At 40.6% G+C, this 15,096-nt stretch overlaps 1 protein-coding gene across 1 annotated transcript; it reads right to left on the bottom strand.

The window, feature by feature from the left end:
* Positions 1-4,164: 4,164 nt before the first annotated feature.
* On the bottom strand, positions 4,165-12,916 carry MS4A5 (membrane spanning 4-domains A5). Its single transcript, XM_037060598.1, has 5 exons — positions 12,761-12,916; positions 8,973-9,101; positions 6,594-6,650; positions 5,517-5,669; positions 4,165-4,275 (listed from the first exon to the last, which is right to left on the bottom strand). The coding sequence occupies exons 1-5, from the start codon at positions 12,914-12,916 to the stop codon at positions 4,165-4,167; spliced, it is 606 nt and encodes a 201-aa protein (XP_036916493.1).
* Between the last annotated feature and the right edge of the window lie 2,180 nt (positions 12,917-15,096).

Genomic DNA, 15,096 nt, shown 5'->3' with positions numbered 1-15,096 from the left:
TTATTAGATCTATTTTTTCTTGTATTAAACCTCTTGTCATTATCTAGTGTCCTTCTTGCTTCCACAGAATGAGCTCTTTCTTGAAGTCTACATAAAAATTTAACTCAATTTTTATTTAGTTACTATTTGCCTGATGGGAATTTTTCTTTCTTTGGTTCACCTTACCTCCTAATGCTCTTATTTATTTTTATCCTGGAAACATTTCACCTCTCTAATGAAAACTATGTTTCACCATGTAGTTTCTACATTCCGTAATGCTGTGCTATCACAATTATTTGTGTCCGTTGACCTGCACGTCCCTGGGGAGCAGGGCCAGATTTTCTGATCACCCGTTCTGTGCAGTGCCGTGAGAGAGGATGGTTCTTCTTCGGGGTTGGTTCTCTCACAACCCTCTCCACTATCAGGAAGGCCTGGCACCCCGAATTGCCTGCTATTGGAGGGTTTGGTTTCAGAGAATTGGTTAGGGAGACTCAGGGTCCCTCAGAGGTGAAACCAAAGACATCATTTCAAATACTTGTTTAAACTTAAATTTATTGGGGTGACATTGGTAGATAAAGTGGTATAGTTTCAAGTGTACAATTCTGATACATAATTTGTGTATTGCATGGTGTGCACACCACCCAAAGTTAAATCTCCCATCACCGTACACTTGACCCTTTACCCTTTATTCCCTACCATCCACCACTCCCCCTGGTTGCAAACAGAACTTGGTCACAAGTTGGAAAGTCCCAATGTTATACCCACAACTAATTGAAACTAAGGAAAGTGTAAATGTGGGTGCTTAAGAGCTTTGTAGTTTATGAGGCCTGCTCTCTGTCCTGGAGGACTGCGTTACACGTTTAACAGTCAGGAAAGTAGCCCCAGTTGAATACCTGTGTGTACAGCAGGTACCATCACTATAACACCACAATTTTGGTTCTGTTTTATCATTATGAAAACTAAAGTTCAGGAAACGGGAGAAATGGACCCACACTCAGAATAAGTGATAAAAATGTGATGTCTGGAAAGCAGGAAAGACCTCAATTATAAATTTAAAATAAAACCTACCATTTCCCAAGGAATTTTTAGGTTCCAGCCACTGATCCAGGCCATCCACAGAGTTCATTTAAAGCTCATGTAACTCATTATGGAGGTGTTGCTATTGCATTCTAGTCTAAGACTTTAAATCTCACAAAGATAAAATAACTAGTTCACGTCAACCAGCTTTATAGTGCAGAACTGACATTTAAACTGGGCTTGACTTAAACGCCGTACCCCTGAGGCGACAGCTTCTCATCCCTAAATGCATCTCGAACCTCGCACGTCTGAACCTCACTTGGCTGCCACCAGTTTTGATCAGAACTTCACTCCACTGGAAATAAACATTTAAAAATAAATCTCCATCGGAACCTCGCTCCCCCATCCTCTGACCTCATATATGCAACCACAGGCCACTCTCCTTCCAGCTTCTAGCAGAAGTGAAAGCCTGATAGTTTATTTCTTTGAACACACCAGGTTTTTTCTCAGCCAAAAGAAGCATAGGATAATGGGGTTTGGAGGTGGGGACTTTGCTTCAAATCCTGGTTCTAAATCATATCCCTCTGTGGATGATCAAAAAAGTTAACCACATTGAGTTTCACTTTTCATGTCTGTGACACAGGCCAGTTGTACATACCTCTCAGGGGCCTCTCAGGAGAATTAAGTGTGATGGCAGAGCTAATAAGGGCTCTAATGCTGAGCACATATTCCATTGCTGGATGCAACATAATATAAGGCAGCCATCCTCAGAGTGTGCTCTGGGGACCATCTGGAGTCCTTGAAACCTTTTTGGGGGGTCTGTGACCTCAAAACAACTCTCATAATAATCCTGAGTAAGACCTATTTGCCCCTTCCCACGAGTTTACATGGTACTCTCCACAGGCTGCAGAAGATGAAGTGTCACAATAGGTTGAATACAAAGGAAATGGAGAATACCCACTTGTCTTCCATTAAGTTGGAGAGAAGTGGTGGCCCCCAAACTTTGCTCTGCCTTGGGGTCAGAATCACCTAGAGATCTCCGAAAAACACTGGTGCCTGGCGCTCTCCACATTCTGATTTAATTGGTATGTGGTAGTATGTGGTGCATCGGGGTTTATAAAAGTTTTCCACTCTGGCTGGTGTAGCTCAGTGGATTGAGTGTGGGCCTGTGAACCACACAATTGCGGTTCGATTCCCAGTCAGGGCACATGCCTGGGTTGCAGGCCAGTTACCAGCAGGGGACTCACGAGAGGCAACCATATATTGATATTTCTCTCCTTCTCTCCTTCCCTTCCCCTCTAAAGATAAATAAATAAAATCTTTTTTTAAAAAAGTTTTCCAGATGGTGTGAATGGGCAGTTAAGTAAATGGGAGTTTGTTTTGCAATAGGTGTAAAGTTTTTCTTGTAAAGGTAAGTTCTGAAGACCTGTGCAACAGAGTGCTTACAGTTAATAATATGGTATTGTGTCCTGTAAAATATGTTAAGAGGATAAGATTTCATGTTGTGTTCTTACCAAAAAAAAAAAAAAAAAAACCCAACCCAGAAACAAAAACAGAACCCAACAAATGGACACAAGGACATTTTGGGAAGTGATAGATGTGCTTAACATCTTGCCTATGGTGACGATATCAGAAGTATGCATACATTAAAGGTGTGCAATTTATTGTATACAAACTATAACTCAATAAAGCCAAAAATAAAAGAATGTTAACTAACCTGAAAAAAAAAGATTTGTAAAACCATATGTCAGTGCTACTGTCTGCATGAATTTTCTTTCTATTTTGGAAAGCATAGTTATTTTAATAAAAGTTTTATTTGTAGTAATGTGTAATGAGTCTTCAACAGTTTTTAAGAGTGTAAAAGGGTTCTGAGACTAAAAACTTCAGAGACATTGGTGTGTTGGTGTGGGAGTTTGCACTTTGGGCCCTGGTACCTGTCAGTACCAAGGCTCTGCCTCTGCACCCCTGGGCGTCTCACTCACCTTCCCTGTGCTTCAGTTTTCTTGTCCATAACATGAGTATCATAGTAAAATTTTCCTCTTAGAATATTTGTTAGATTAAATAAATCATACACATAAAACACTTTGCAAGGTGCCTGGAACATTGTAGTGGCTTTCACCAATATTCCTCCCCATTATTGATGTGGATCCTGGCCGGCAGGAGCCGTGTGTTGTGGCAGCTGTGAGCAAATTCACATGGACTACAGAAGTCCTATGGAGAAAAGGGACAGCATGGCCAACCTCTGAGTGAGAGAGAGGGCCCCAACCCCTGCCTGGACAGGCTTTTATTGCTTTTGGGGGTACATTACATCCAGGATGGTCCTCATTTACTATGCACGGATTCACTGTAGGTGATTACCTTTTACAGATAACAAAAGAAAAAATGTTGCTAATTACTTCAAAGAGAAGGATGTTGTAGATTAAGTGGGGAAAGTGGTTGAATTGGTTACACTCCATACTTGGGAGGTTTAGCTCAGATTTTAGGAAGTTACAGTAAGCACTTTTTGCCTCAATTCAGGGTGAGGGAGTTTTAGCAAAAGCAAGTTTCATAGTGGCCTAGATACAATGCAGGCCTGATTCCCCACAGGAGAACCTATCCTTGGGCATGGCTCCTGTGTGCTGGACCTCGCTCCCCACTGGCCTGAGTGGGGGATGGGCTACATTCCCACACCATGTGAAACGGTTCCCTATGCATTATTGTTGCTATTGTAGTTGTAAGTGGATCATATTGATCTTGCACAATCAAACTTGTAAAACTTATGGACCAAGCCATTCTTCCAATCAACTCATCTGTCCACCCAACAGTGGAGTAGGAGCCACTAGGTGAAGTCTGTTGGAGAGATCAACAGGCCATCATGGACCTGGTCACTGCACACAATGGGCTTTGGTTCCTTTCTCTGTTTGTTACAGTGACAACACCACACTGCTGTTCTCCAGTCAGTAAATGCATGACTGACAGAGGAGGGGACCCCAAGGTGACCATGTGGTTTGGGGAAGGCAGGAAGTGCTTAATCAGGCAAAATGCTCCCCAACCCTACTTTCCTGAGTCACTCCCTTTTGCTTCAAAGAGTTGCCAGCCTCAATGTCCCATGTTCCTGCTGGTGTTTCCTCACAAACATAATTTATCTCTCCATGACATTATAACACTTCTTTATTTTCACAGTGCTTTTCAACACCATTCCTCACAGTCACAGCAGTCAAACTGTTTACTCAAAACCAAGAAAGACATAGTAATGAGTAATTCAAGAATGCTGAATACCATCAGCACGATCAAAATTCCCTGTAACAGGAGAAAAGAAAAAAGAAGAGTCATGATATTAGCACAATAATGGGGTTTCTGATGACAATGAAGTAGCAACGCCCAGATAAGAAGGCTCCCCCACGTCTCACATGTGTTTAATGTTTGTTTGTGAACCGGAGGCTCGTTACACTGTACAGCTATTTTAGTACAGCACAGCACTGAACCACACAGCACAATATAGCACCACACCGCACTGCAGAGCACAGCACCACACAGCACCTCACAGCACCACACAGCACAAGCCCTTGGTTTGTTTCTCCTCTGCTGCACTTAGATTGGAATCTTTCTCCACATGGGCAACATTGACAAGTGGTCTTCAGGAAGATGTACTTTTATTGCTCTTTGGCATTCCATTGACAGATGTCAAATTAGGCTTCCCTCTAAAAGTGTATCTAGGAGGTCTAGATGACTTTGCAGCTCTTTAGGGCTTTTTTAAAAGCTATTAAAAATTGTAATGTAGACTTCTTTTTATTTTCAGAGGAGAGTCAATTCACAAATCCCATTTTATTATTGCCAACACGAATCTATTTCCTTCTCTTTCCCTGTGTTTTCTGTGGTCCTACTACTTCCAAAGGCTCAGTGTTCCTTTGAATCTGCCATGTGAGATATTTTACTCCTGTTAGGACCCCCTTTTTCTGATGCGATTAATTTTAAGCCTTCTCAGCAAATTCTGATGGGTCTCATGGACTATTTTTTCTGTCTGTGTAGATTCATATCTTTTAGATGCATTTACACTAACTTTAGTGGAATTTTTTTATTATTTAATTCTTGGACTTTAGTGGAATTTTAAAAGAGCAGATATAAAATGTTTGTTTTCGATCTATCATGCTTTATCAGAAGTCCAGTCTAAATATTAAAACCAAGACGTAAAAACATTCCATTCATGAGTCTAATGTACATCCAAGCCTATAACTATACCATGTTGCTATACCTGTTTTTTCTTTTAGTATATCACTTATTTATATATTATGGTCATTAATGTACATGTTTTATCTCCTTTACTCGTCTGTGAATTTCTGAAGTTGGGGGTTATAATATGTTTATTTTTCTATTCACAATGCATGCCTGGTATAATGCCTATTAGGTACTATGATTTCCGTACATATTTGTAATGAAAAACACATTTGTCTGCAACATTATTTGGATGTGGCTGGTTAGGTGCTAATGAATATTTATGATTCAGCCCATTACTCCTCACCCTAAAAATGCAGCATACTTACAAGGAACAGGATGTTAACAGCCTTACACGGACTAACTTCTCCAGAATAGCCACAAAGGTAGTTTTGATCTACGATGAAACCAAATGCAAGGAGGAGGATTCCAAATATTGCTGCCAGGACGCTAAAACAATTCATGGTTCGGCTCATCTTTATCTGAAGGAGAATGAAACCAGAACACGATGGCCAGGCGCAGGCTGAGTCTGTGGGTGGGGACCTGGACCGCAGGACTCTCCTCACAGAGCTACAGAGCCGCGGAACTGCCTTGCCCTCCAGTGTGTGTCACTTCCCGACTCCGGGCCCTCATCTTCAGAATGACAGGGTCCAGGGAACCTTTCACAACCTTTCCACCCCCTGTAACCTGTGCCATTTTTTTGGGCAGAGGGTTACATGCTGAAGAAGAAAAAAAACAATTCAAAGGGGTAATGACATTGCATTTTGATGCTCTGGTCAAAGTCATGACCTGTTCACATTTTTGTTTTATGACTCTGTCTAATTAAATGTATCTATTTATTTGTAATTTTTCTATCTTCTTAAACTGCAAACCTTGTGTTTGCTGAAAATAGTTTATTGCCTCATTAATGCCTCATAACTTTGACCCTTCGAGAAAAGTAAAAATTTATCTGTAAGTTAAAGCCTATTTATTTTCAGATGCTGCTTATCAGGTTTCATGATGTTATCTGCACAGTGTGCCCATCATGGGGGTGTCAGACCACAGCCTGTCCCAGCATCTGGCATGCAGTGGGCACCAAATACACTTACAGGAAGAACGAGTGAGTTACTGGAATAATAACTCATTCTGCCATTTGGCTGAAGAACACAGACAAGTCACTTATCCCACACCTCAGTGTCTTTATATCTAAAATCAGAATTAAACTGGATGGCCTGAAAAATTTGCTTTTGGCACTAATGTTTTATGATTCCATGAAAAAAAGAAGCAAATGACATTGACTGGGTATCAGTGATTGACAGCTTATAGAATTAGAGAGGCTTGATGATTTTCCAGATCTATTTTCTAAGCTTGAATGAATCATTTCAAAGTTATAAATAAATTTTTATTGAAGGGGAGACACAACTCACCAAACTTTCTGTGCCTCTTCTTTCCAGTGCAATCAGGCAGGCTCCAGAATTGACGAACTGTTGGAAAGGAGGCATATCTTAGTGATGAATATAAAGAGCTCACACAGCATAGACTTTTGCACGTTTCTTTTGCAGACCCTCCTTCATCCTTCACACAACTCTCGGGGGAGCATGGAGTGTGAGATGCTCCGTATGGGTTGTCCACTAGTGGATAGTGGACAAAACACTGGGATAGAAATTTGGCTTTAGCCTTAACTATTTATTTGAACATGAAACTTTTTTTAATTTCACTGGGCTTTAGTTTTCTCATCCATCATCACTTTACAGCTATTACAGACTCAGGACATACTCAATTTGCAACCAATAAAATCAGATTCCATCATTCTTGTAAGAAATATCCTTTATACCCACTTACAATCCAATGTGTTCTCTTAGATAGGCAGAATTGCAGCTAATATTGGAATTCTGTAAAAACCCCAAGAATTTTCATGACGATGAGTCATTGTGGTAGCATCTTTGTCTAGTAGAAATTTCAAATCTGATGACAGCACATCCACCTTTAAATTTCTAGTGCATTGCCCGGTGTTTCTTCAGCCTCATCCCTCCACTCTTACTCTCTGCACTGAACTCTTAGAAAGTGTTCTCTCCCCGGGGTGTCCAACCTTTTGCCATCTTTGGGCCACACTGGAAGAAGAAGAGTTGTCTTGGGCCACACATTAAATACACAAACACTAACAGAAACTGATGAGCAGAAGAAAAAGTTTTAAGTAAATTTACGATTTTGTGCAGGGTTGCATTTATAGCCATCCTGGGCTGCATGCAGCCCATGGGCTGTGGGTTGGACAACCCTGCAGCTTTTCTCTCATTTTTTTTTCATGTTTCTCCCTTGGTATACAGCAAGATATCCTACCCCTTACACCCAGCCACCCACTCCCCAACTCCCTTCCTCTGTATGTCTTCATCTGATTAACATTCTTGAAACTCAGTCAAGCTGGAAATGTCTCTGGGCAACCGCCCCTCTGTTTCGAAGGTGGCTTCCTATAGAGGCTGCGTGTGCGTCCCCTGTCATCATTCATCTCACAGTATGCTAATTTTTCATGTGTTACCACTTTTATGTTTGATTTTTGTTTTCCCTCCAATTTTATTAGAATGATTGATACACATCACTGTGCAAGTTTAGGGTGTGCATCATGTTGATTTGACTTACATATTTTATGAAATGATGACCACAATAACTCTAGTTAGCATCCATCATCTCAAATAGATACAAAGGAAAAAGAAATAAAAATGTATTTTCCTTCGTGATAAGAACTCTTGGGATCTACTCATATATATATGAGTGTTTACATATATCATACAGCAGTGTTGACTATAGTCATCATGTGTACAGTTGCATTTTCATCCCTAGTACTTTTTTATCTTATAACTGGAAGTTTATGCCTCTCTGTCTCTGGTAACTTCAAATCTGATCCTTTTTTTCTGTTTTTTAAAATTAAATTTGATGGGGTGAAAATTGTTAATAAAATTATATAGATTTCAGTTCTATGTATCATCTGTATATTGCAGTGTGTGCCCACCACCCAAAGTCAAATCTTCCCTCATCATATATTTGACCCTCTTTTTTTTACCATCCCTCACCCCCTCTGATTTCACATAAAGTGGGATCATACAGTATCTGTCCTTCTCTATCTGACTGACTTTACTTAGCATAATGCTCTCAAGTTTCATCTATGTAGTGGCATGGTATCCTCATTTTTCTATGGCAGAACATTCCAGTGTGTGTGTGTATAAACTTCTTTATCGTTTGTCCACAGATGAACACTTAGGTTTTTTCCATGTCATGGCTGATGTAAATAATGCTGCTGTGAACATGGGAGTGTAGATCTCTCTTTGACATAGTACATACTCACTTCCTTCAGATAGATCCCCAAAAGTGAAATTGCTGGATCATTTGATAGTTCTAGTTTTAGTTTTTGGAAGAGTCTCCATACTATTTTCCATAATCAGGCCTATGTATTGAAAGGTGAAAGATTTAGACCATCTGAAGAGAAACCAGAGTATTGGGCCCATGTATTATTAACCTTTGAATCATCACTGACGTCCTCTATGTATCTGGCTTAGATAGTAAATCATTTTGAATGAATGAACTGACAAATAACTTCAAGACTCAAAGAAATATTCCCAAAGGACCTTCAAGACCCAATGATGGAATATCAGTAACTCCGATGAATTAATGGGAAAATAATTTCAACAAGATTGACTTTTTTTTTGACGTTTCAAAACCTATTATGCAAGTGAATGTAGCTCATTTTGTAACTAAGAACTCTCTAATACCCCTGTTGGCATGGCTTTATATTGAACTTGATTGACTATACTCACCAAAATGGAGCTCCAGAATGGATATCCTGTAACAAATATAAAGGGAAACCTTGGGTACGGATCTACAAAGGTGAAAACGAAAATAACTCCAAAAGAAAAGTTCATCAGCCCAAGCAGGATCTGCATAGCCTGAAAACAGAGAAAAAAGACCTGGTGAGGACAAAGCAAAATAGAGGGCCCCCCTTTCAAAAATTTAGATCTCCTTTTGGTAAGAGGATCTGGCAATTATCCTCTTTTATGAATAAGGGTCAGATACTAGAAACCTCAGTTATGATGTACCCAGGGACTTTCAGATCCCTCTATCTGGTACTTGGTAATAAGCAAAGTGATCTAAATCAATGCTCCTGAAGGTGTAGTTCACAGATTGGCAGCCTTAGGATCACCTGGGAATTAGAGATGGAAATTATCAGGCCCTACTCTATGCTTGCTGAATAGAGTCCCCAGGTTCAAATTCAAAATAGAACTGCTGTATACTTGGTCTGGTAGTCCCACTTCTGGGTATATTTCCAAAGGAAAAGCAATCATTTTCTTAAAGAAGAATCTGCACTATCATGTTCACTGAAGCACTATTTACAATAGGGAAGACATGGAAACAGCCTAACTGACTACTGGTGGATAAATGGATAAAGAAAATGAAATATTATTCAGCATAAAAAAGGAAGGAAATCCTACTATTTGCAACAACATAGATGGACCTTGAGAGCATTCTGCTAAGTGAGGTAAATCAGAGAAAGACAAATACTGTATGATCTCCTTTATATGGGGAATATAAAAACATTGAACTCATAGAAACAGAGAATAGAATGGTGATGGTTAGGGGCTGAGGGGTGGGGGGGATGGGGAGATGTTGGTCAGTGGCTACATACTTCAATGATAAGTTCCAGCATCTGAGGTAGTGTGGTGACTATAGTTAGGAACACTGTATTGCCTACTTGAAAGTTGCTGTTGAGTTGCGTTTTCATGGCCCCACCATAACAAGAAAATGGCAATTATGCTAAATGAAAGATATGATAACTAACTAATCTTACTGCTCTAAGCATTTGCAATACATGCATGTGTCAAAACATCACATTGTGCGTTTAAAATTACACAATATCTTATGTCAACTACATCTCAGTAAAGCTGGGGGGACCCCTCCAAGTCTGTGGCACACAAATGCTGAAGTTTAAGAAGCACTGAGTTCTGAATCGCCTCAAGCAGAAGCAAACTGTCAGAAAACCCTTCTGTGGACAACCAAATGCTCTGAGCCTGTGAAGGTACTGCCACACCCCGGGGTGCACAGAACCCCCGTCTTTTCTATTTTTCTCCCTGTGTCACACTTGCGATGCACTACGACACCACACAGTGGTTCGACAAATGCTAGGGAAGACCGACGAGAACAACACGAAGAATGGAAGGTATACGATGCATGAGTCTGTGTCCTCTGCCCTCTTCTATTCCCGTCCACTTTCTCAGTCTCACTAACCTCACTTACCTTCAAGTAGCTGAGCTGTGAACAGTGTCGTTTTCCTCTACTGCAGGCCCGCATTTTTAGCTCTTGTCAAACATCCCCACTAGAATGTCCCGTGGTTACCACCACCTCATATGCAATATGTCCAAACACAAATTTACTTTCCTCCTTCTAAACCTTCCCTTCTTTCTGTGTTGTACATTCCATGGGTTTTGGAAAATGTATACCATGTATCCACCATTACAGTACGGAATAGTTTTCCTGCTCTCAAAGTCCTCTGCCCGTCACCTGTTCATCCCTCCCTCTCCCCTCCATCCATCCAGCAGCCACCGAGCTTTCCATTGTCTCCACATTTTGGCTTTTCCAGAAGGTCGTAGATCGGGAATCCGACAGTTTGTAGACTTTATAGGCCGGCTTCCTTCACTGTGCGTTTCAGGTCCCTCCGCGTCTCTTTTGGGCCTGGTGACTCATTCACTTTGAGTGCTGAGAGACACTCCATGGTACAGATGTCCCGCAGTTTATTTATCCATCCTTATTTTTCTTATTTTTTAACTTGCATTTTCAATCCTTTTACATGTTTTAAGTCCAGTTTGTTCTCTCCCAGCTCTCCTTGGCCGCTCCCAGACTATTCTGCCCTGAGCGTTTGTTCACTGTACTTTCTCCCTCAAGAGCATTCTGCCTCCCTCCTCTCCTTTCTTTTCCACTTACTAAAAGTCTGTCACTTCTTCAGAGTTCAGATTAAATGCCAAATTTGCTATGCTGTTGTCTCATCTCTTTTATTTCTTTTGTCTTTTTTAAAAATTATTTTATTGTTGCTCAATTACAGTTGTCTGCACTTACTCCTCCCACCCCAGCCAAACTCTTCTCCCTCCCTTGCTTCCACACCCCCTTGGTTTTGTCCACATGTCCTTAATAGTTGTTCCTGAAAACCCTTCTCCCCTTCCCTCATTATCCCCTCCCCCTCCCCTCTGGTTACTGTCAGATTGTTCTTAATTTCAATGTCATCTTTTTTGGAGATGGAAGTAACTCTTCCCTCTCCAGATTCTCCTGCTCAATGACCAACACCATCTATGGCTCTCTTTAGATGCTACATTGAAGTGTAGTTTTTAATATTTTCACTTGATCACTTCTAAATTATATATTTATTCTCCTCAGTGAGACAAACTAAGTTACATTTATTTTTTCAGCCCCCATGGTGTATAACATAGTTTCTCACACACAGTTAAATATATATTTGTTAAAATAACTTGAAATCTTCAGCAGAAGATTGGATACCATTATATATGAAGCACACTAAGGAAATATAGTCTTCTGCATGTCGGCAAGCCACTTTTCTCTAATTCTCTGTGGCTTTTTTTCCTGAAAAATTAATAATATCATTCTTGGAAGCTGGGAATTAAAAAAAACAAATATTTTCTAAGATATGGGCAATATTACAGCCTCAATTCCCACATTGTCTAAAGGGAGGATTGGTAAATAAAAGATAATATTCATGAACAGCTAGATAGGTGAATGAAGAGATGAGCACTTGCAACATTAGGGGATTTTCTACAAAAACCCCACATATGAAAATATCATGTCAAAAGGAATTCTGATTTTTTTTTGTTGGGGAAATATAAAACTGTAGAACTGAGTAACCCAGGATATAGAATCTGATCTATTGATTTGTATTTAATTTTTCTCTTTTCTTTCTTTCAGCTCAACTGTGAGAAATCTCCGGAGTGGTCAGTTTGGAGATTTTTACTTTGTGACCTGTAGGAACCCAGTGACCTTAGCTTATTTATTATGTTTTCTTCTCCACAGAACCTTGCACATAATTGATATAGGATAGTGATACTTCCTGAATCAAATGGAAATAAAAGCTGGAACTGGCTCCTACCTTAAAACATGGCACTATCAGATATTTTCCCTTCCTCTTCTCCCCTCGCCTCCTGTCTTAGTTCAGGTTTCTATAAAAAAGCATCGTAGGCCGAGCGGCTTATGAAATTTCTGAATTTCAGCAGAAATTTATTTCTCACAGTTCTGGAGACTGAAAGTCTGAGATCAGGGTGCTACAGTGGTCAGATCCGAGTGAAGACCCTCATCTGGTTTGCAGGCTGCAGACTTCTCCGGTGAATCCTCACAAAGCAACCTAGCTAGCTCTCTGACCTTTTCCTATGAGACATTAATGCCATCCATGCAAGCTCCGTATCAGTGGACTCATTACCCCCCACCAAGTCCCCATTTCCAGTTACCATTGCATTAGGATTATGGTTCCAAATGTGAATTTTAGGGAATACAAATACTAAGTTTGTAACGCACTTTCAAAAAAATTTACTTTAGGGATGATCTCACTTACCCCAGAGATTTTCATGTTTGAAGTAAGTGATTTGGGGAAGGGCATGGTAGACTCGAGCATTGCAGCTGCAGGATCCCGTGACTGATGAAATTCAGGAACAGTGACCTCTGGAGGTAATACCATAAACACAGGATTGTGTGCAGTGTTTGACTCCATGATGGTGGTGTTGATATTTTGAAGTGTTAAGAGATTTAGTTGGTATTTCAGTCTAGACCATGCTCTCCTCCTGTCCCAAGGTTGTCTAGAGCACTGGCATTGTTGTACTTTGTCTTGGAATTATAGAACCTCAGAATCACAGAGTCATGGAATCTCAGGATTGGTCACGATCTTAAGGTGAGTGAGTCAAAAGCCCAGGAGTGGGGAGAAGACCCGCTTGGTAGTCCTTGTGCAGTCAGGCTATCACTGTGACCGTGGGAAGTCACATCCCCTTCTCTTTTTTTAAAAAATTTTATTTACTTATCTTTAGACAGGAAGGGAAGGAGAGAAGGAGAGAAATATCAATGTATGGTTGCCTCTTGTGAGTCCCCTGCTGGGAACTGGCCTGCCACCCAGGCATGTGCCCTGACTGGGAATCGAACCATGATCGTGTACTTCGCAGGCTCACGCTCAATCCACTGAGCTACACCAGCGAGGGCACATCCCCTTCTCTTGATTTCGGCTCCCTTATATGTACACCGACCAGGTGGGACTAGATGATCTATAAAGGCATTTCAATTCCCAAGTAGAGAGCACTGTGAACATTATTTTAGTTCTCTATCTTAAGGAAGGTAAAGGTTTTATCCTCAGTTATAAACCCCTGATAAAACCCCTCAGTTATAGTCTCTATTTAGCCTGTCACTTTGGCAGGTTTTTTTGTTTGCTTGTTTGTTCATTTTGCCATTGAATTTATTAGCTTTAGCCAAGAAAAAATGACCCCAAACCTTAGTGGCTTCAAACAACCACTATTTGATTTTGCTCACAATTCTGTGGGTCATATGGGTGTTTCTCCTGTTCTTGTCCAGCTCGGCTCTTTGCTTCCAAGTTTTCTCATGCATCTGTGGTCAACCGGTGAAGTGACCAGAGCTACATGGTTTAGTATGGTCTCCCATCAGAGGCACTGCAATCCTCTGATGCTTGAGTCCCTTATATAAAATGGCATAAACCAATGCATACATTCCTGATCCACATCTACAGACTCCCAATCTGAGTGGAAAAGACAGTTTTTGATCTGTGGTTAGTGGAAGCCACAGATGTGAAACCTGGAAATACAGAGGGCTGATTAGATATTGAAAAAAATCTATGGATAAGTGAACCTGTGCAGTTTAAACCCATGCTGTTCAAAAATAAGTTATACTTTGGTTTCATGAGTGACGAGGCAAATTATTAAATGAAAAAGTAATACATCAAAACACATTGAATCATTTTTTCTGCTATCTTTATCACTCATTACAGGTATAATAGGAAGAATTGTGGCCTCCCAAGAAAATTCCATTCCTTTAGTCCCAGGACTGTGGGAATGATATCATGCCCATGAATATGTTACCTTAAATGGCAGAAGGAGCTTTGCAAATGAAGTTAGTAAATTTACTTCAAAACAGGGAGATTATCCTGGATTATTTGAGTGGGTTTTGTGTAATCACAGGACTCCTTAAAAGTGAGAGTTTGAGGAGGACTTGACAAACTATTGCTGGGTTGAAGATAGAGGGGACCATATGAGAAGAAATGCAGGTGACTTCTAGGAGCAGAAAGAGTCACCTCCCCACCCCCAACATAGCTGACAGTTGACAGTGAAACCTGTAAAGCAAGGAACTGGATTCTTCCAACAATGACTGAGCCTAGAAGAGGGTCCCAAGCCTCAGAACCACACACCTGGCCAGCACTATGACTGTAGCTAAGTGAGACAGCAAATAATCTAACCAAGTTATCCACTACTTCTGACCTACAGAAACTGAGATAATAAATTTGTGTTTCATTAAGCAGCTCCATTTGTGGTAATTTATTAAAGGGCTAAAACTCTACCATTCTGAGCCTTAGTGACTATTATTCAGAATAGGGTGACTTCTGTGACAATTCCATGCTTGGCTTGGCCTAGTGCCATATAAGATTTCTCCCTTAGGCCACAATCCAACTAAATGTTCAGCATTGGATTTAATCTATGTAGTTATTTATGGATTTGGTTTAATTCTCTACAGATCTGAGCATCGCGGGGCCCGGATACACTGCATCTGGCCAGTGCATGAGGAGAGACTATGAGGACAAGGCGAGGGATTGAGGGCTCAAACCTGGAAGTGGAGGTGATTCCTCCTGGAAGTTTTTCCAAATTATATTGCCTTTAAGTAAATCATAAATGCTCTGGG

Source organism: Sturnira hondurensis, unplaced genomic scaffold (assembly GCF_014824575.4).
Source record: "Sturnira hondurensis isolate 20B ecotype Veracruz unplaced genomic scaffold, ASM1482457v3 Scaffold0011880, whole genome shotgun sequence".
Classification (NCBI taxonomy): Eukaryota; Metazoa; Chordata; class Mammalia; order Chiroptera; family Phyllostomidae; genus Sturnira; species Sturnira hondurensis.
Note: the sequence above shows the minus strand (reverse complement) of the source record. Positions and strands in the feature narration are given on the sequence as shown.

Coding starts and splice junctions, on each gene's coding strand:
- MS4A5 (XM_037060598.1), bottom strand. CDS start 12,916: ATGGAGTCAAACACTGCACACAATCCTGTGTTTATGGTATTACCTCCA. Junction 6,651..8,972: donor CATTCTGGAGCTCCATTTTG/GTGAGTATAGTC, acceptor CCTTTCCAACAG/TTCGTCAATTCTGGAGCCTG. Junction 4,276..5,516: donor CTGTTAACATCCTGTTCCTT/GTAAGTATGCTG, acceptor CTCCTGTTACAG/GGAATTTTGATCGTGCTGAT.